This window comes from Myodes glareolus, chromosome 27 (genome assembly GCF_982192425.1).
Source record: "Myodes glareolus chromosome 27, mMyoGla1.1, whole genome shotgun sequence".
Classification (NCBI taxonomy): Eukaryota; Metazoa; Chordata; class Mammalia; order Rodentia; family Cricetidae; genus Myodes; species Myodes glareolus.
The window spans coordinates 23130974-23153620 of record NC_142052.1 but is presented as its reverse complement, the minus strand read 5'-3'; the positions used below and the strand labels follow the sequence as shown (position 1 = coordinate 23153620).

The 22647-nt window shown below is 40.6% G+C and overlaps 1 protein-coding gene across 3 annotated transcripts in view; it reads left to right on the top strand.

Moving 5' to 3' along the window:
- Positions 1-22647, top strand: part of Lpin2 (lipin 2) — a 65197-nt gene that overhangs the window by 18907 nt on the left and 23643 nt on the right. For all 3 annotated transcript variants that reach the window (XM_085684017.2, XM_048435954.3, XM_048435946.3), the window contains exons 2-3: positions 12102-12302; positions 20791-20886. In XM_085684017.2, the coding sequence (XP_085540143.2) occupies positions 12111-12302; positions 20791-20886 (288 nt within the window). In that variant the 5' untranslated portion in view covers positions 12102-12110. The remainder of the gene's footprint in view (positions 1-12101; positions 12303-20790; positions 20887-22647) is intronic.

The window sequence follows — 22647 nt, the reverse complement described above, 5'->3', positions numbered from 1 at the left end:
TCTAGGAGTTTGACTTTCGAACGAACCTGGGTGTGTGCAGTAAAGAATCCTGGCTTTTAAACTAACGAGAGCTCCAAGTGTTCAGCCAGGCATACGGACAGATGGATAGTAAGACAAGTCCCCCTTTCCTGGCTACCAAACTTACTGAGGAAGTGGGTTTGGAGTTCTATTTTACAAGTGTGGTTTTTGCCCTCTCTCTCCCCAGCCAGTACTGTGATGAGCTGAGGTTTCTCCTCCACCTCAACCCCTTATGTTTTAGAACTAGGTGTTTGCTAGCCCCAGCAGAGGTCGTTGCACCTGAGAGAGTATTCTAGAATACTTACCTAAAGTGTGTCGTGACAAAACCTCAGGCTGCTAGCTTGGTCTTGAAAGAGCTGGACACAACTCTCTGAAGGGTCCAAAGTTAAAATATCACCCTTTTGGGAAAGCATTTATTTTTCACTGTTTATGTATTCTAGTGTAATTCTACTCCGTTCTGGAAAAGGAACCTATAGGCTTACGTAGAGTAAAGAGTTTCTGTGTGATATTGCTTTTTACCTCATTGAAAACAGGGCAGTTTTTGCTATTTTCATTGTTTCATGTCTTATTCTAGAACATTTCTTTCCGTCTTCCTTGAATCCAGTTTTGTACTTCAGAGGAATTATCTACATTTCTTATGTAAATCATCCTGGCCACGGTATTTTTTTTTTTCAAAAAATGGTAAAGCAGTCCTTCTGATGTTAATTTTTTTTTTAAGAGTAACATCTTAGCTCTAATGAAATCTTGTTTGTTCCTCGCTGCCTTTGGTGGACCATCTTAGCATTAGCTACTTTCCATCTAGAAGGGAGCTTATCTAGGAATCTGGTACCGAGTATGGTGACTCTAAGGCTTGAAATGCAGAAGCAGAAGATGGTGAGTTTGAGGCCAGCCTGGGATACCCGGTGAAACTGTCTCAAAATGAAAAACAAACAAAAAAGAGATAAAGAAAAAAAATCACCTAAAATGACCCTTGGGCAAACCTGAAAAGAGAGTTGTATAATCTCAGAAGTGTTATCGCCTGCAGAGATTGACCTGAAGGCTGAGGGGACTTAAAATGGGCAGATCTCCCTCTAGGTCAAAGGGCACAAGAGACTGGGGTTGAAGAAGCCGTCTGTCGTTTGTATTCTCTCACGTGCTAGCAAAGCACAGCCCATGGCCGCTGTAGACTGAAATTATGTGGGAAGAAAGCATCTCTTTCAAGGACAGTGAAGCAGGAAGTGTCCCCTTCAACCTTGGAAACTGTAACTTGCCTCTGATCCTCAACTTGAAATACTGTGACATTTTCAAGTCATGTACAAGTACTGCCCCTGTAGTGGGGTTGTATTCTGACCCTAAGCGTTTCTGATGTGCAGCCAGAGCCAGAACACAGGCGTGGGATCCCTGCTGAGTTCTGCTGCACTTTCCTTTGCATACATGCGTAAATGGGTTTATCAAACAGAGACAGGGGAGTCTAAGAACTAGTTTCTGTTTTGTTTTTAGCACAAAACAGGGGGTTCTGTTTCGGAACCCCCTGTCTCGTTGCCATGTGCCCTCAGTCTCTTCCAACTTTCTTACTCCCCTCAGTTTCCATAGCCTTCTTGTTCAGTGAGTGCTGATCAGACTTGCTGTTTGTCTGGTGTCGTCACACGATTAGGTGAGGACATACGTTTTTGACAGAAATACTACAGGAGTGATTAATCTCTTTAGAGAGTTATCTCTTGATTATTTGATGGTAGTACCTGCAGACCCTGCACTATAAACAGCGTGGCTTGGGGACAATAGAGAATGTTCAGGTGTACTGCTTCCCCTTAAACTTGTTTTTAAAATACAACCATGTTGCCCAAACCAATAACAAACTCAGAATTTCACCAAAACCAGATGTGTTTTAGTTTTAAGTGTTACTTAAAGTGTTTTAAGTGTTACTTAAAGTGTTCTTTCTAAAGCAGACACCATTCTGGCATACTTATTGATAATATAATCCTTAGCCGTGAGCTCTTGAGAATGTCACTCAACTTTGGGCCTGCAAGTGTTCTAGCTGCCTTGTTAGTGGGAGTGTTAGGTACCCTTTAAACCGTATTGGTAATTCACGTGGCTCATTGCTATCTGAGCTTTCTCGGGCTACCATCAGATTCGGGGAAGGGCTGTCAGCCCACAGAATTCACACAGTTGTACAGTTTCTCAGCGTCAGCTTCACTTAGCTGTAGTATTTAACTAAGGCTCCTTTTAAGGGGATGAGAGAGGGTGAGAAAATGGAAGACAGGAAGATAAATGAGATTGAACGTATCATTTCCTGGGCCTACAACCTACATGAATACAGTCTGTACCCAGGCTGAGACTGTATTTTGACTATAAAAGTGTCGTATTAATTCTTGACTTAGGGGTCAGTGCATCAATAGAATTTCCAGTAGAGAAGGATGTTTCAAAAGAAATTATAAATTATACTACCAGCACATTTGGTAGTTATCTCTGAGGTAGAGGGTATGGGTATAGAAATAGCAGCTTGCTAAAATTGGGAGACTTTATGTGAAAGCCAAGGAAGGATTGGGCTTCTGTGTTTATCTTGGAGATCTTATGGTTATCAGTGATCACTACAAAAATAGGTTGGTTGTACAATTATCATATTGTAGAGAAAGTTTAAGATAGGGTGCTGGGGAAGAAAGTTAAGAACTTGTCCCTTGAAACATATATTTCTGTCTGGCAGTGGTGGCACACACCTTCAATCCCAGCACATGGGAGGCAGAGGCAGGTGGATCTCTGTGAGTTTGAGGCCACCATGGTCTACAGAGTGAGTTCCAGGACAGCCAGGGCTATACACACGCACACACACAAAGCCTGTGTTGAAAAACAAAACACACACAAACAAAAAAACCTTATATTTCTGATCATAACATTATATCTAAGTCTACTGGTAATAAAAGGCCTGTCTTTAATATATGCTACCATGTGGAGAATCTTCATGGCCTTCTAAAGCCCTTTGAAATTCCTTCCTACACATATCTCAGTAAGTTCTTAGATACAGTGGAAAGGATAGGGAGTGGCGTGTCAGGACACTGGACTGGACCTGTTTCTCTGTAGCTGCTTTTCTTCAGGTAGGATGCCTAACCTCTGTGGGCCCTGGTTTTCATACCTAATACAATCCATGACATACGCTTTGTCTGATGGTGAGAATAAAATACTCATTTGGAAAGGTGAAATTGAAGTGCTTTGGGTCATATGTGATTTGTCATGGATGTACATAAAGTATGTATGACTTGTGAGTAAATGAAGAATTTGCACTTTGACCATTAGGTACACATCTCGCATAGGAACATGAAGTACATTTAAACAAGTAAACTCATTTTGAAAGTAATTTGAAAAGAGATTTAACAAGAAACTCCCCTGAGATTTTAAGATACTGGCCTACTTTGGGCGTGGTCTCATGAATTATAAATGCAGATGAAAAGCATGCGCATACCCCTCGGCTCCTGGATTCAGTTCCAGTTCCCCGCTCACACGGGACTGCTGATCACTGCTTTTTATGTGAGTCTGCCCCTAAGTAAAGAAACCTTTATTATACTCCATCCTGGGCTAGTGTGGGACTATTTTACTATAAATTGCAACAGAGCACCTTAAGGAAATCTAAACAATTGCTACAATAAAAGTTTTCACACCTACTCCTAATTAGTGCAACCCCACTCCTGTTTAACCAAATAAAATTCTTTACACAAATATTTGTGTTGGCTTTACCTTGTAATTGTCAAGAACTAGGAACACCCAGGGAAAAAGGGTAAACTAGAGTATAGTCACACCGCAGAGCAATATGTAATAGGAACAAACCGCTAGCTGAGCACGCCTTTAGTCCCAGCACTCCAGAGGCAGAGACAGCCAGAGCTCTCTTGTGAGTTCTAGGCTAGCCAGTCCTACATAGCAAGTTTGAGGGCAGCCAAGACTGCAAAGTGAGATTCTGTCTCTGAAAAAAAATAATAAACTAAACCCACAACAATAAACTACTAATGTGTATAACACTGTTAAAAAAAAATCTTAGGTGCATTGTGCTAAATACAAGAAATCACTACATATTCCATGATTCTATTTGTGTAAACTCAGGAAAAGACAAGAGTGAGGACAGAAAGCATGCTGGGAAGTTGGAGGAGGAGAGCTTACCACAGAGGGGCATAGGACTTAGAGGAGACAGCAATCTGATTGTTCTATATCTTGATTACTATGATTATATAAGTGCTTACTTAAAATACACAGTATCCCAACACCCATGTAACACCTGACACTCTCTTCTGGCCTATGCACACTTCCATACAGACACTTATACACATATAAACAAATATTACAAAAGAATAAATTTTATTATATGTAAAGTTTATTTTGAATAGCCCCAAGTACAGATGTTTAAAATCTTAAAATTATGTTTCAGAACAGATTCAATATAAACATTTAGCTAAAACTTTTCTTATGCAGATAATTATTCCATTGGTTGATTTAATAACAATTTGATGGCTTTCAAAATCTTAAAATCCATTACATATACTAGTAATTTTACTTCTGTTTTGTTTTGTTTTTCAAGACAGCATTTCCAAGTAGCTTGGAGCCATTCCTGGAACTTGCTCTGTAGACCATGCTGGCCTCAAACTCACAGAGATCCACCTGCCTCTGACTCCTGAGTGCTGGGATTAAAGGTGTGCACCACTGCCACCTGGTATGTAATTTTATTTCTTACATTTCTCATTATTAGCCAAGTTAGATGTTCTCTGTAACAGCATTGGTAACCTGTTATAGTGGACGTGAAGACCAGGAATATTTAAGTTGAGAGATTAGAACTAAATTATAAGACATTGTTCTGCAGGTGAGAATGAGAAAAATGGAGTGAAAATATAGGTAGGGACATAATTTAATTATATGGAGCTACAATAGCATCAAACGGGGATGAGGAGAAAAGGGATGAGAATCCTTTCATGACCCATGCATCCTCAGCAGTACCAATTTCATGATCTTGTCCACCATGCTCTTTTACTGCCCACTCCCCTTCTTTCTCTTTTTGCTCTTTTGGTCTTTGACTTTAATTTTTTATTATTTTTATTTGTATATTTTGTGTCCAGTGCTTACAGACCAGAAAGGATATTGGATCCCCTAGACCTGACGTTAGAGGCAGTTGTGAGTCACCTGATAGGGTTCTGGCAGCTGAACTCATGTCCATCAGAAAAGCAGAAAATCCCTTTAGCCACAGAGCCTTTCTCTAACTCCATCTTTTGTTATTTTTGAGGCAGGGTCTCTTGTAGCCCATGCTAGCCATTATCATCATGGCAGGGAGCATGGTGGCATGCACAGACATGGTGCTGGAGAAGTAGCTGAGAGTTCTACATCCAGATCCTCAGGCAGCAGGAAGAGAGGAACACTGGGCCTAGCTTGGGCTTTTGAAACCTAAAGGCCCACCTCCAGTGACACACTTCTTCCAACAAGGCCACACTTGCTCCAGCAAGGCCATACCTCTTAATCCTTCAAGTAGTGCCACTCCCTAGTGACCAAGCAAATTTATGAGCCTGTGGGGACCATGCTTACTCAAACCACCACTTTTACTCAACTGAACCTAGCTAATTTATTTTATAGGTAGTGAAAGTGGTTGGTATTATAAAAGACAGACCTCAGTAGTAATGTTTTCTGCTCCCTTAAGGAAATACAGTAGTGAGTGTTACGTTGCACACTGTAATCCCGTCACTCAAGGCTGCAGCAGAAGAGTCCCAAATTAAGTTATACCATGAACCTAGTCTATATAGACCCTACCTTTCCAAACAAAAGAACATGTAGAAAATATGCTTTGATGGAACCATAGTTTATCACTTTGCTTAAGGCCCTCTATCTTCTCGTTAAAAGAAAAAAAGAAAAAACACAATTAGGCTGGTAGCTAGCTCAGTGGTAATTGCTTGTCTAGCATATGAAGAACCTGGCTTCAATTTCCAACACGACTAACTTTTTTAAGTAGGCAGCACCTCTGCTAATTGCAATTGAGCTGTTTGTATGCTAGTTTTACCAATTGGTTTTTGGGAATATAACAGAGGCCTGGGCTTTTGAAACCTCGGCTATAACAGTGTGGGCATGTGCGTATCCTTAGGTAGACTTTAGAAATGGACTCCAAACAGTCCAGGCAAATAGAAATTTAGGAGAGATGCTGAGAGGGCAAAAAGTGGCTACTTGCAATCTCATTTCTAGATACATCCCAACTCAGGTGACTCTGTCTGCTTGTTGTGACTCTGCACACATCTAAGAATTAGGCACACCCCACCCCACCAGTCAGCTGATAGCAGTGCTTCTGCAGGCTCAGTTGCAGAGGAGCTTCATCCCTGTGTTTGAGAAGATTCTTGTTTGTTTTTTAAAAAATATTTTTAATATACGTAAGTGTTTTGCCTATATATAAGTTTGTATATCCCTGGTACATGCCTAACTATTATTCAGTTAACCCTTTATTAAACCAATGAGAGCAACAAATACTGGACATGTACAAAAAGATTGTTCTATAGCACCATCTCTCCAACCCCTTGAGTTTTTTATGAATGACAAAAATCACTGTAATATAGAGAACCAGCCCAATGTTTACTTTATGAGTCAGCTATTGCATCACATGTGCATTTAAACTATCTTTCTTCCACTGGTGAGGTGGCTCGATGGGTAAAATGCTTACCTTGCAAAATGAGGACCTGAGTTTGGACCCTACTCAACCTTTGTAAAATCAAGACACATTAGCACACAATTTGTAATCCCAGCACTCCTATAACGAGGTGAGAAGTAGAGACAGAAAAATTTTCAGAAGCTCATGGACCAGTCAGCCTGGATAAACAGCAGTGAATGAGGGAAATGCTCTCAAATTAGATAGAAGGCAAGGAATACATCCAAGGATGTCCTCTGACGGCAGCATATGTGCATATCGGCACTCACACAAATACACACACACATTTTTTAAAAAATACAAATTAAATTTCATTTGCTATAAAATGGTCAGGTCAATCCCACTGAGATTTCAGTCAGACATTGGATTATAGAGTATGCCTTAGAGAACGAGATCTCCAGCCTCAGAATTTGGTTTTTCTACAAGTATAATCAAGATTAAAAGGAGAGGTTACGAGACTAGAACCTGCAGGAAGTTTCTGAGCCTAGGTGTTGGTCAGAATCATAACAGACCCTCTGAGAAATACAGACCTAGGGCATAGTCCTTGCTGTTTTCCTTCAGTTAGAGGAAAAGAGAAGTGAGAAGCTGCAGGGATCCTCCAAGCGCACCTCTAACTGACTAAAGCCTGTTCTCCCAGGAGGTGTGCTTGGAGCCCCAGACACCAGCTCAAGGATTCTAAAGCTTCCCTGTGAGAAAGGCACAAAACAGTGCCTAAGGCTGTACATGTTGTTTGTCAGTTTTATGACAGACTAATTGCAGAAGTAGCAAAGATTAACAGAGACTCTTGGCATTCACGTGGGGCTGTGACTGCCTAACTTGGCTTACCTTCATAATTAGTCATTAAGTGCTTTTGTAAATGGAAGGGAAGTTCTATTTTAGAAAACGGCTGGAACGGTAAGAATTTTGATCATGTATAGTAATTCTTTAAGTTAATAGTATAAATGGTAAGAATTTTGATCATGTATAGTAACTCTTTAAATTATACCTTGCCAGGCAGTGGTTTCGCACACCTTTAATCCCAGCACTCAGGAGGCAGAGGCGGGTGAATCTCTGTGAGTTCGAGGCCAGCTTGGTCTACAAGAGCTTGTTCTAAGACAAAAAAAAAACAAAAAAAAAAAAAACCAAAAAAAACCCCCAAACAAACCCTTAACAGGAAGTTCCCTGCCACATATGCCCCTTTTTGCCCATCTAATCAGATTGGGTCCCTCATCGATGCTTACTGCATCCCAGTATCTATTTTGGAGCTGAAGTGACTGCAGCATTTGCTGTTTAAGAAGACACTTAGGAAGGTTGAACAGAATGTCATGGATAGCATCTGACCTAAACTAATGTGGACTACACAGTAAACGTTTATTACAAATCTGGTGTGGCTTGAAATCCAAGGCTGAGTTGCTGAGAGGTTCAATGTATGTGTTGCGGGGGGCACCTTTTTATAGACTTGCCAGTATCTAGTTATGTCCTCACATGGCAGGGTAAAAGAGATTGCTGACTCTTGCTCTGTCTCTCTGTGTATATAAGGACCTTCATGACCTCACCTAACCCTGGTTATGTTCCAAAGGCCCATCTCCAAATCCCTTCATTTGAGAGGTGAGGGCCTCGGTACATGGAGTAGGGGTGGGGAGGAGACACACATAAGTATCCACCTTATAACATCACCTATGTCTCTGACGTTTGAGCTTCCTTATCTTTTAAAATCTATTTGCAGGCATGGTGGTGCACACCTCTGATCCTAGCACTCTGAAAGCAGAGGCAGGTCTGTGAATTTGAGGCTAACCTAGTCTACATAGTTCCAGCACAGTCCAGACAGACAGTGAAATCTTGTCTCAAAATAGTCTACGTTGGGGTGTAGTGAGCTCTCTGAAAGTTCTGTTATTAGATGTATTGTGTAGTCGACAGGTTGCTCCTGGCCATTTCTGGGGTGTAGTACATGTTAAGGCCCTGGCCTCCATCTGTTTTTGTTTTCTCAGCCTACAAAATACAAACCCAATGGCTTCATGTCGTCCAAGAGAAAATGAGTTTCTTGACAGCCTGTATTTTTCTACATTTAGCAACTAAATTACAACTACATTGTACAACTTTTGTACAATAGTTATTTTATGTATAACAGCACAGCTCTTAGCCACAGTAATTAAAGTCGTCACGAATAGATGTTGTTAGACTTAGTTATGAGTTATATGCTTTAGTTGATGTGCGCTTGCTACACTTAGAACATGATTGTTTATGGCTGATGTTCAAAATTTGCTGTTTTCAGTTTCTTTTTTAAGGTCTATACTGTTACAGTTTTTTTGTTTTGTTTTTTTGTCTGTTTGTTTTACAAATTGTAACATTTTAGCATTGCCATCATCAGTCAGTCTGTAATACTGACTCTGTGTGCCACCTAGCTCATGTGTTGCAACAGGCAAAAGAGCATGTCCTGAACATGAGTGATTTACACAACAGAGCAACTCAGAACATTCTAGGTGGCAGAGAAACACTTCCTGGGAGAGGAGGTGATATGATGAACTACCTCCAGATGAACTTCACATTGGTTCTGGTTAGAGATAGTCTTTGCCCACAGAAGTGGGAACAAAGATCTGCATTTCATTGCCCTCTGAGAAAAGGACTCTTTCAAACTGTAGACAGACACTCACGTGGCAGAGCAGTACATGAAAAGAATGTTCAACATCATTAGCTATTAAAGAAATGCAAATCATTATATATTGTTAAGGCTAGAGGAAGCAGTATGCCACATATCATGAGGATGCCAGATAATTTCACCTCCCACCTCCCATTGCTGGTGGGAATGTGAAATGGTAGTGTGATCCTGGAAAGTGGTAGTCTTACAGCTCCAAGGCAGCTAAGCCTGCACTTGGTTTGCACTCAGTTGTCCTCCTAGGCATTTGTCCTAGAATATGAAAATGCACATTCACACAGACCTGTGCACAGATACTTAGAACTTTGTAATAGCCAGAAGTGCAGTTACTTGTCCTTCAGCAAGGAAAGGGATTTTGTTGTGTTGTGTTGTGTTTTGTTTTAATGATAAGTCTATGCCATGAAATGCTATGTAGTAGGAAAATGAAATGAGTTATTGATACAGCCGTATGGATAAGTCTTCAGAAAAAAATGAGGGAAAGAAGGCAGTCCTAAAAGACTACATAGTTATGGTGCTGTTTATATGACTTCCTTTCTAAAATGACAGACATTTCAGAAATAGAGGACATATTAATGGTTGCTAGGAACTGGGGAGAAGACAACACTGGTTGTGATGTTTTGCTGGTGCATCCCAAGTGGAGGGCACTCAGTAGAGGCTTTGGATGTAGCTGTGTTCTTTCTTAGAATTCTGAAATCTACACTGGTCTCACAGTAGAAAGAAAGTTTGCTAATTCATTTGTTTATTTGGTGTTTTGGAGATAGTTCAGGCTGTCCTTGAACTTCTGATCTAGAAAGGCTAATTTTTAAAAATATAATCAGTCAGGCCTAGTGGAAATCAAGAGGCAGAGGCAAGTGGATCTCTGTGAGTCAAGACCAGTAGGGTCCTCAGAGTGAATTCCAGACACACACAGCTACATAGTGAGACCATCTCAAACAAAACAGACAAAAAGATGAAGAAGAAAGAGATACAGTGAGATGATCCGTGAGTATTCTGATGGAGCAGTGTTTCTGCCACACACAGTGCATGTTTTTAGCTTATTGATTGGTCTTAGCTTATGTATTGGTAGTTCATTGATTTTTTTTTCCTTTCTTTGTTCAAGAAGTAATTACTGTCAGATACAGTGGCACACAGCTGTAAGCCCATCATTTGAGAGGCTAAAATAGGATTTTATTTGGCCTTGAGTTCGAGGCCAATTTGGGCTACAAAGTGAGACCCTGGAGAGAGATTGGCCAGGCGTGGTGACATAACCTTTAATCCCAGCATTCAGGAGGCAGGGGAAGGCAGATCTCTGTGAGCTCAAAGCTACCTAGTCTATCTCCGTAGTTTCAGGCCAGCCAGGACTACACAATCAGACCCTGTCTCAATAAAGTAAAAATTTAAAAATTGCATATTTGATGTATGCTTAACCTGGCCTTATTATCAAAGCCAATTCTTTGATAGTAAGTAATCCTAAATCCAAAGCTACCAGCCTGTGATTGTTTCATGATTATAACATAAAGGACTCCACCTTAGGAGATTGTAATAAATTTAGCTCCTGGTGTATGTTGCTCAAAGCCAGCTCTTTGGTATGCGCAATTTGAAGCCTTGGTCATATAAATACCCAAGGAAACAATTAGGATTATATGTCTCAGGCTGCCAAGCAGGTAGATTGTGGTATAGTCATCTCTATGTAGACTGCTGAGTGGAATCTGTGCTGCCCAAGCACTGCCCAGCTCTGGAGAGTAGGCTGAGTTGTGTCAGACAGGAACTGGCAGGTCCCCTTCATTTTCTCAATGGATCAGTGCTTTGTCCCTGTTCTCCCTAGGACTTACCTGACAACACAGAATGTCTCTAGAACTTAGCAGAGATGGAACTTTGAGCTTAAGGCAACTCCAGAGCTGGTCTAAAGAGACCACTGTGCGCATGGTCAGGAGCTGGGACTTGTCACTCCTGGAGTCTGATAAAAATTGACTTCTGGATTAGCCGTGAACTGAAGGGTTTCTCTGATCCTACTTCAAGGGGAAGGGCTTTCTGTGGATTTGGCTTTGGCATAACATAAAAGTGTCCTCTGAGTGATGGTGTGCTTAAGCACCGGAATGAGACCTGAGCCTAAGGATTAGGGGGTTTGTTTCTGTACGGATTGGGTTTTCCCATGGAAGAATGGGGGTGGGAGGTAAAGCCAGGTTTAGGTGAACCTCTCCTTCAAATTGCAGAGCTCTAGTGATCATGATTTGAGTAGTGAGAAACAAATTAAAAGCCCTTTTTGTGCTCTGAATATTGTGGGACACAAGCGTATGCCCCATTGGGTTGTGCTGAGGTACTGAAGGGGTTTCCCTGGAAAATAGTGTCAGCATGTGTTAGTCCTAGGGAAGCTCACTGTAGTTTGATGCAGCATGTATCTGAACCATAACATCTCAACTATCAATCGCATCCTTTATTTCTGGTGGAGGACTGATCCCCCTGGGCCTTTTCTGCTTGGCTGCTGTGGTCAGAGTGGATGTAGCAGGTTCCAGGGCCCTGGCAGGAGTGCAGCTGTGACTGCTCTTCAGTTGCTTCTCTTCGGGTCCTGAGCTGGTGGTGGAAAGAGATAGAGCAGGTGGGCTCCCTGATGACAGTGGGCTCCACCCTGGGAGTGTAAAAGGAAATGGAACTTCCGCAGCCTCAGGCCCCACCTAGAGGCAGCCTCCCAGTCAGATGTCTGTCCTTGTGGTGTGTGACCACAGAAGCAGCAGGAAAGGAATGGGCCCTGAATAGCAAACAAGAGTATATGTTTAATTAAAACTTTTTTTTGTCATTGTTATTGTCAAATTCAGTGCTGATATCATCTTTATTTTCTTACAGTCTCAAACCATGAATTATGTGGGCCAGCTGGCTGGGCAGGTGCTCGTCACTGTGAAGGAACTCTACAAGGGCATTAACCAAGCCACTTTGTCTGGGTGCATCGATGTTGTCGTGGTGCGACAGCAGGATGGTACCTATCAGTGCTCACCTTTTCACGTGCGCTTTGGGAAGCTGGGAGTCCTGAGATCCAAGGAGAAAGTGGTAAGTGCAGTGACCAGCCCGCTTTCAGGTGGGGAAGGGGTCGTCGTGGTGAGCTGTCCCTCCTTACTCTTTTTTCTTTTTTTTAACTTAAATGCTGTTGAAGAAGTGGTAAGGAAACATTGCTTTTGAAGTGGCTTGTAAATTCAGAAGACTCTGTTACAGGAAGTTTCTCCAAATGAGAAAGAAACTGACATTATGAAGATAATCCTACATGTTGAAACTCAGAACCAAACTGAAGATAGGTACAAACAAGGAAGTTGGGCTTGTTTCAAAAACGAAATATTTCCTTTACTTAAGACAGCGCTTTAAAATAGTATAGGACCAGTAAGATGACTCAGTGAGCTAAAGCTTTTGCCTTCAATCCTGAGGACCCAAGTTTAACCCCTCAGACCACCTGGTGGAACAAGAAAGCATAATCCTTTCCCTGCCTTGAGTATTGGGCACTAGGGAGGTTTTGTGGTGTGTATGTTGTAAGTTTTAAAATTGAGTTAATTATAAAACTTGCAGAGCATGTAGTTGGTAACTTTTCATACCCACATTATCCACCTAGCTAATGTCAGCCGCTCTCACTAAGATTGTGGAGCCCTGTGAGAACACTGCCCCGCTTCCTGGCATAGGTGGAAATGCATGTGTTAAAGACTAACATGTACAAGTTAAGAGTGATGAGCTTTGTGTTGGTATTTTTGGGTGCACATTTTCCTCTTCTTGAGCTTAGGTTTTTTCTTTTCCCAAAATTAACCTCCCCCTCCCCAGGAAAAATAGTCCTTTCTGAGTGTTGCAGAATTATTTTCCACCATACTTTGCAGACCAGCCGTTGCTTGATCACCTTTGGAAAGCAAAAGCAGCTACAGTTCTACTTCCTGACTTGGCAGCTTCCACTCCAGGGCAGCATTGTCCAGCCATAGTTAGTGCCTTGATATTTGGGTTTTTTTTTTTTTTGTAGTTTTGTTTTGTTTTGTTTTTAGAGACAGGGTTTCTCTATGTAGCTCTGGCTGTCCTGGAACTCATTCTGTAGACTAGGCTGGTCTTGAACAGAGTGCACCTGCCTCTGCCTCCAATGCTGAGATTAAAAACTGGGATTCACCATTGGTTTCTTTGTATTGTTTGTAGTGACACTATTAGTGCTTTCAGATTGGAACTATTTGGGGGTACTCAGACCATTCATTTATGCCCTGAAATTTCTTATTAGGTGTCCAAGGATCTGTTTGTAAAACTTCTCTGGCTATCTTCCCAGCAAGTTCTCCCCAACCACACTCCACCCCACCACTCCACACCCTGGAACCAGGTTGCCTTGCAGAGCAGAGCTGCAGCAGATGTGTGTAAGCAGTGTCCTCTGGAAGTGATGAGGAACTGATGGGTGCATTCTCTGCGTGCCTTCTCATCGGTGTTTGATATCTTTACCAGGCCACACAGTTAATTCTATTATTAAATACCCAGTCAAAGTTAAAAACCCCAGTACTTGTAGGAACATAATACACAGGCATAATAAAAGGCACAATCCTGTTCCTTCCTTTATAGCCCAGACTCTCAGGGGGGCATATTAGGGAAGAAACCTGTCCATTTTATTTATCAAAAGACAGCCTTCTTATGGCAGGAAAACATAAGCCATGTCTGTATTAAGATGCACTACTGGTTGTATAAGCCTGTTGTCTCAACTCTTTTGGGATTAGGGTCAGCTATTTGTTTGTTTGTTTGTTTGTTTGTTTGTTTGTTTTTAACTGACTCTAAATTTTCAGTCGTGGTGACACCTGAGAAATGGACCTGAAATCCTAAAGACTTTAAAAGTACTGTCTAGAGAGGCAGTCATTTTCCATGATGTTTGATAGAACACCAGCACTTCTACTACATCCCAGAACTCAAGAGTTTAATTTAAGAAAGCAAACTTTGTGTTGACCTTTCACAAAGTCGATATTATGGTTACTTATCAAAGGAAAATATCCAGTGTATTGAAATTGTCCCCACATGGGTGATAAAAGACTGCCTCCTGCTCTCATAAGCAGAAAAGCCAGAGTCCAGGGGCATCTACTTCAGTCAGCGCTGTTTTAGAAATGTTTCAAAATTGCTACCAGAATTCCAGTTCCCCACCTCAATCAGAGTGCTGCCTCTGAGTGGGTTTTTCTTCATGCCCAAGAGCAGCCAGGGCTTCCAACCTTACCTCCATTAGCTCAGCAGACACTTCCTTTAGAAGTCCTGGTGTTTGCACTTGGATGTAGACAGAAGTTTCTGTCCCTCCTGGTCCTGCAGCCATTTAGTCTCAGAGAAACACACAGAGGCTTATATTAATTATAAACTGTTTGTACCATTAGCTCAGGCTTATTATTAACTAGCTCTTGCAACTTAAGTTAACCATATTCTTATCTTTGTTTAGGCATATGACTTTGTACCTTTTCTCAATGAGGCATTCTTATCTTGCTTCCTCTGCATCTGGCTGACTACTGCATCTCTCTGCCTTTACCCTTCCCAGAATTCTTAGTCTAGTTGCCCTGCCTATACTTACTGTCTAGCTACCAACCAGTCAGTGTTTATTAAACCAATATGAGTGACAAATCTTTACAGTGTATGAGAGCACTTGAATCACATCCATCACAGACCTGTCACTGCAAATGGGAGTGGAACATGTTGATTGGACTGGATTAAACCACAGCCTCACTGTCACCAGAATCTACATCTCAGAAATGTAGAATCTGAAATAAGGATGGACAGATTCCCAAAAGATATTTAGAGATATCTTCATCCAAAAAGTGCATGCCAAACCAGATATTTATTTATTAATTCACTATTTGTGTGCATCTTTTCCATTTTAGCATCAGTTATATACATTGAACAAGACTAAACCACAGTCAAGGAAATATGACTCTGAGAAAGAAAGTCATTATTTTAGCAGACAGTTTTACTAGAATTTGATCTATCAGATTGAGAGTCCTCTTTAAAATAGTAACTTTGGGAAGCACTTGTCCTACCTTGGTGCTTCTCTTAGTTACTGTTGTTTGCTGTGAAGAGACACTGAAGAAGAGAGCATTTAATTAGTAGCACATTTTCAGAGGGAAGTTCATGACTATCATGGCAGGGATCATGCAGCCAGACTGGCCTGGTGCTGGAACTGAAAGCTTACATTCCTATCCACAAGTTGGAGACAGAGGCCTGGCCTGGCTTTTGAAACCTCAAAGCCTACCCCCAGTGGCACATCCCCATCAACAAGGCCACATCTCCTAATCCTTCCTAAATAGTTCCACCAACTGGGAACAGTGCACATGCACTCACCCACATACACATGAGCAAATGCATAATTTTTTTTGCTAAAGACTTCTCACATATCCTTTTAAGTGCACTCAATATTGGCACAATTTTATATACATTTAAATTTTTGGAAAGACAAAGCTTCATTCATCCACAAATCAAGAGAGTTAATAGTGAATGTATAAAATAATGTTTGAAATATAAGATAATGGCTGTGAAGTGTTAAGATGATACCTAAATAATTAAGACTTTGAATTTGAATATTAAAAAAATCATTATTTCATTTCCCTATCTTTGGGTTAAATTGATAGCATCTAAAAATGAAAAATTTGAAGGATATTGGTGTAAATCTATTTTCATTAAAGACGATATTAGTATTAGTAATTTCATTTAAAAAATTATTTACCTTTTTTTTTACTTTTAATGCATCTGTGTCTATATATATGTACCTTGTGAGTGTGGCTGCCTGAGGAAGTGAGACGAGGGTGTGTGCTTGGAGCTGGAGTTACAAGCAGCTATGTGTGGTCTGACGTGGGTGCTGGGAATCCCACTGCTCTGGTGTCTTAGCTGCTGAGCTGTCTCTTCAACTGTTGTTACAGTGTTTAAGTTAGTAATCATCCTTCTGTGCTTGTAGAGGAACTGCTAGGCTGTGAGGACCTCAAAAATCATACTTCTACTCCTTGGTTTCTAGGCAGTAAATATTCTCAGTAATATAAAATGTTAAGAAAGATGACTAAACATTGCACTAGTTGGGTCAGTGGATAAAAGTGCTTTCTGTACAAAGTGGTGGATGGCCCCTTTGTGATCCCAGCTTACTGGAGGTACAGATGGGATCCCTGGAGCACGCTGTCTAGGTACACTAATCAGAGTGCCCTAGGTTCCAGAGAAATCTTGCTTCAGTATATAAAGTGTAGAGCAATCAAGAAAGGCATACAAGGTCAACCTCAGGCCTCTTCACAGAGGCTCACTAGTGTATGTATACATAAACACACACACATGCAAACGTGGCCATTTCCTTTAAAAGGTAAAGGGAATGTGTTTGTGTAGGATAATTAGTGTATTATTAACTGTCTGTGAAATTTAACCATTTTTGGTTTGTTTTTAATTAACATATGATAAATTACATATACTTAAAGAATGTATGACAAGTTTTAACCTATTTTTACCATGCAAACCATCTCTACAACCAGGATGAGGAACATTTTGTTGTCCTGTCTCCTTAGTCTCCTCTGGTCTCCAATGGCTTCCCATGCCTTTGTTTCTTATGGTTATCTTATTACATTGTTTATATGTTTGGAACAGGATCTCACTGTGTGATCCAAGTTGGCTAGGAGCTCTGTATGTAGCCTGGGCTACCTTCAAATTCACTCTTCCTTCTTTATTCTCCTGGTACTAGGATTATGGACCTGTGTCATACTAATTAACTTTTATTTATTTATTTATTTATTTATTTATTCTGTTATTTATCGTTTGTTTTTTGAGATGGGTCTTATTTTGCAAACAAACCCTGGCTGTCCTGAAACTTGCTGTATAGACCAGGCTAGCCTCAACCCATGGAAAACCACCTGCCTCTGCCTCCCAAGTGATAATGATTAATTTTGTAATCCTTTTTTTAAATTAATTTTTGACCTCCAGGCAAGTCACAAAAATATTTTTTAAAAAAAACTTTTAGGTGGGTGAAAATGGTCAGTAGTGACAGTGCTTGTCATTCAAGTGTGGTGACCTAAGTTCAGTCCGTGGAACCTGGTGACAGAAAAGAATCTTCTCCGGAAAGTTGTTCTTAAACCTCCACGTGGATACTATGGCCTCTGCCCTCCTATCAATATTCAGAAATAAATATAACAATTTTAAGAAATAAAAATTAAAAGTTTCTTCTGCCTAATATCTTCTCCTTAATGTTAGTACTTTATATGGCCATTGTACTTTTGCCAGAAATGTGTGCTAACATACGCTGTCAACCAGAGGCATCACCCAGATTTCATCGGGCTTTCTAGGACTGTCTGCTGTCCGTCCCAGCGTCCTTTCCAATGTTGATCTTGTACTGCGTGTCCTTGATGCTCCTCAGTCCTTCCCTGTGACTGTCCAGTGAGGAATGTAGGAACACAGAGGTCTTTGTGGAGATTGCTCCTTTAAAATATCAATATAGAATGATGCTTACTCTTCTAAAACACACTCATCTGCACTGCGTGTCTTGTTACTGTCGACACTCACTGTGCTTCCCTGATTCACGGTGTCTGCTAGGGTTGCTCCACTACAAAGCTACTGTAGGAGAATGTTCGATTTTTCTCCTCATTTGGCTTACTACCCAAATATTCACGTTTCCCATAATTGTTCAACCCATAAATTTTAGCGTACATTGATAAAATTTATCTACAGAATTATTCATGTGTGTATCTGTGATTTAGCTTTAACTTTCTTATTCCCGTTCTTAATTTAAATTTTAAATTGAGGACCATCTTTATCTTCATGTCTGTTCTTCAGTTACTCAGTTTCTCTCCATGTGAATCCATAGTATTAGTTTTACAATACAGATTTTGCCTTATCCTTATAATTTTGGTTATTTAAATTGACTCATTCTTCCATATGGTAGTCTAGGAAAATCTTCCCTGCTTCAACCTTAGAATCATTCATTTTACATGTCCAAAGCGCTCTGGTGGCTTTTAACTTAATTAGTGTTTAAAAGCAATAATCTGATCACAGGTTTTTCTCATTACAACTAAGGTATCATTACTTCTAGGATGTCTCAACTGGCAAATCAGGAAACTGGTCTAGATGTAGGTGCACGCATGCATACTTTATCCAAGCTTATGGTTCCTGTAGTGAGCTGTTTCTTCTGTAATGTTTAAATTTCATTTGAATTTCTCTTTTTTTAAACTTTTTCTGTTTTGAGATTATAATTAACATCATTTCCTCTTTCCAAACCCTCCCCGATACCCATTCTGGCTTCCTTTCAAATTCATGACTTATTTTTCATTTTGGTTTTTCGAGACAGTGTTTCTTTGTTTACCCTTTGGCTGTCCTGGACCTTGCTCTATAGACTAGGCTGGTGTTGTAAAATATTAATTTAAGATGTGTTACATTTGTTTATGCTGTGGAACATTTGTTTAATGATGTAAAGACGTATTACATTCTTTTATGTTGCATTTGTTTAACTCTGTAAACCTGTGTTATTTTGCCTGTCTAAAACACCTGATTGGTCTAAAAAATAGCTTAACAGCCAATAACTAGGCAGGAGAAAGGTTAGATGGGGCTGCCAAGCAGAGAGATTAAGTATAAGGAAAAAAGAGAAGGATCAAGAAAAGGAGAAGGATTGAAAAGGACATCAGGGACAGTTACACAACAAGCCATACAGTAAGAAAGAAAAGTATATGGAATAGAGAAATATAAAAGCCCATAGACAAAAGGTAAATGGGATCATTTAAGTTAAGAAAAGCTGTCTAGAAACAAGCCAAGCTAAGACTAGGCAGTCATACAAAGAATAAGTTTCCATGTGATTATTAGGGAACTGTGTGCCCCACCACCACCAAGAGAACAGGGTCAAAAGAACACTACAGGCTGGCCTCAAACTCAAAGAAATCTGCATGCCTCTGCTTCCTGAGTGCTGGGATTAGAGACATGGTGCCACCACTGCCTGGCTGATTCTTGATTTCTTTATTCATTAATTGTTGAGTGTGTGTGTGTGTGTGTGTGTGTGTGTGTAATCTGAAACAATCTGTATAATGTTATTTGTGTGTATGCTTTCAGGACAGATCATGAGAAGCCTGGAGAACACTTTCTCATACTTAGCATCCGTAGTTGCCTGCAGTTGTCCGTGTCAGGTTGAAGCCTCTTGTCCCCCTGCCCACATCCACATTAGCATGTATGCATACCACAGTGTTGTTGTCTTTGTTCAGCTTGTGCTGGTGAGACTCATAAGTGTCACCTCTAACTCCCAGGAAGCACAATCAATGATCCTCTGGCTCTTACAGTCTCCCTACCCCTCTTTTGCAATGTTACCTGAGTGCAAGAGTTTTGTGTATACATTGAGCCTGGGCTCCACAACTCTGCATTTGGGAGGTTGTGGTTTCTGTAGTGGTCTCCATCTGTGGCAAAGAGAAGTTTCCTTGATATGAACTAACCTACCAGGTGAGACCTTGGAAAAGCTGAATTTTTCTTACATCGCTTTTCTTTTTTTTGCCCATGTTTTCATATCTTGGCCAATAATTTCCTCCTTGAATTGTTCATTTTTATAAACTGTTACATGAGGTCTGGAGACGTGGCTCAGTCAGTGAAGTGCTTGTTCTACAAGCATGTGGAGCCAAGTTTGATTCCCCAGAACCAATGTAAGTACTGGGCATAGTAGCATGTGCTTGTTGGTATCAGCTGTGGGGAGACAGACACGCAGATTCCTAGGCTTTCTGCCTAGCCAGCCTACCCTAATCAGGCAAGCCCAGGTTCCAGTGAGAGGCCGGCTCAAGAAAGATGAACAGTGCCTAAAGGACTCACAGACTAAGTTTGATCTCTGACTTCCAAGCACTCACATGTGCATATGCACCCACACATACACAAAGATATACATACATGTACACACATATACAAAAGTTAGATATCTATAACCACATGCCCCCAAGCTTTGCTCTGTGGCTGAACTGAATAACAAAACACAGTGCCAGTCACCAGCAGACTTTGCAGAAGACCAGTGACTGCTCATGGGTCCTTACAGCATCTGTTGTTCATAGTGACCTGGGATAAAAACCCTAGCAGGGAATTCACACAAAGCTCAATACGAGGGTACTGGAACATTTTAATGTTTGAATTCTGGGAGACAAGCCCTGTTATGCTGTCTATAACTTGGGAAACACAGAAATGTTTGTTAACAATATTTCTCACATTTTGCAGTATTTGTCAGGTTAAGCTGGGCGTGGTGGCTCAGGCTTGTAACTGCAGCACTTGAAAACTCTAAGCCAGAATTCTGTGAGTCAACATCAGGGTAGGCAACTTAGCAGGACCCTGTCCTCCAAAGAGAGAAAGAAAAGAAAATCTAGAGATTAAGCAATAAATTTTAAAATGCTGTGAAAACATTTCTTTTGATTCTCTCCCAGTACCCAAGTTTATTTCTTTTAGGGGTGGACTCTGGGGCTGGTAACAGTGTTTCTCAGGGCTATATCTCTAGAAACCCAGTGCCACATTTGGCGTGTGAGCCAAGAATTGAGGTTTAGGTTAGCCTAGATGAAAGATTCTCTGTGCTGAATTATGTTTTTTTCCTCCTTAGATTGACATAGAGATCAACGGCAGTGCAGTGGATCTTCATATGAAATTGGGTGACAATGGAGAAGCCTTCTTTGTAGAGGAGACTGAAGAAGAATATGTAAGTCTCAAAGGTCACAGTCCCTGGGCACATTGTGTCAGGCTTCTAGAACACATCTCAGAACAACTGCTCAGCTCTTTCCATGCTTATGTGGACGATTGTTATTGCCCAGTAAATTTTCATTACATGTTGAACTAAACCCAAAAATGAATTCACACCAGCTTTCAGGGTTTGGAGACTGGCTAGTGTCAAAGGGCTTTCCTCCTTCATGTTCATTAAAACTTATGACTTGACTTCAATTCATTCAGCTCTGCCTCAAGATATATCTCTTAAACTGTGTGTGAGTATGTACATATGTGACCTTTAAATTTGGAAGACATATTTACAGGACCAGAGAGATAGTTCAGCTGGTAAGACAAATTCCATATAGGCCTGACAATGTGAGTTTGGTATCTAGAGAGAGCCATATAAAGATGGAAGGAGAGAACCTTTCCAAAAAGTTGTCCTCTGATGCCATACTGATGCTATGCCATCCACCTGCCCCCCTACACTAATAATAAGGGTTTTTTTTTTTAATGATTCTTTTGTTTGGTTAGGAATATTATACCCATGACCTTAAGAGCCACTGGATTATGATTTCAAGAGTTAGGTTAATTGGCCTATGTCGTCTTCTTCTATAAGAAGCACATCCTGTACAAGCCCCATGTCCTTGTGCAGTCTGGGTATCCCTGAGTGGGAACAAGAACAAGCTCTTCTTGATGTAGTCAATATGGCTCTTATTAAAAACCTTGTAGAAGCATCACTATCGTTTTCCGCAAAAACACGAATCTTCAAGTTATTTGGATACAGAGACTTTTGGGGTTTGAAGGTGAACTACTAATTTGATGTAGTGAATTCACAAAGAGAAAAATGACAACAAAAATAACAAATAGCAAAACAAGATTATTTTGGTTGCTTTTTTTTTTTTTGAGCTTGAAAAAGAGTTTCATTGTAGGCACTGTTCTGTGGAGTAGCCCTGAGGTAGTGCAACTTATAAAGGAACCTTATCCCGTTGTTTTCCTGGACATCTTACTGGTGTTTTATTACCTCATTTACATTTATAATAAACACAATTTCACCTCATCAGAGCATAGGCTAAGAGCACATAATATATTTGTGATGTTTCTGAACATCAGATGCGAGACCTCTCACTGATGATCATTATGTGAGCCAGTGATCCTTTGCCTGCTTCTGTTTAAAGCCTGCTTCAGCAAGGTCAGCTTTGCAAAACTTCTCTGTTTCATATATGACTAAATAGACCAGATTTTCCTGCACTACTGTATATTATAAGACAGCCAGAGCTACATACTAAGGGCCTCTTTAAAATAAAAATAATACAGTAAAAAAATCCCAATCCATCTTACAAATATTAGAATTACTACTCTATGAATAAATAATAATAAAATAAGATCTGCTTTCAAAGGGGATTAAAAGTTAACAATGCCGGGCAGTGGTGGCGCACGCCTTTAAGCCCAGCAATCTCTGTGAGTTCGAGACCAGTCTGGTCTACAAGAGCTAGTTCCAGGACAGGCTCCAAAGCCACACAGAAACCCTGTCCAGGAAAAAAAAAAAAAAGTTAACAAAACCCTATTAGGTGGTGGGTTTTCTTGCTTGTTTTTTGTTTTTTTTTTTTTTTTTTTTTTTTTTGAGACAAGGTTTCTCTGTAGTTTTGAGGCCTATACTGGAACTAGCCCTTGTAGGTCAGGCTGGCCTTGAATTTACAAGAACCTCCTGTCTCTGCCCCCCTCCCATGTTGGGATTAAAGGTGTACACCACTGTCCG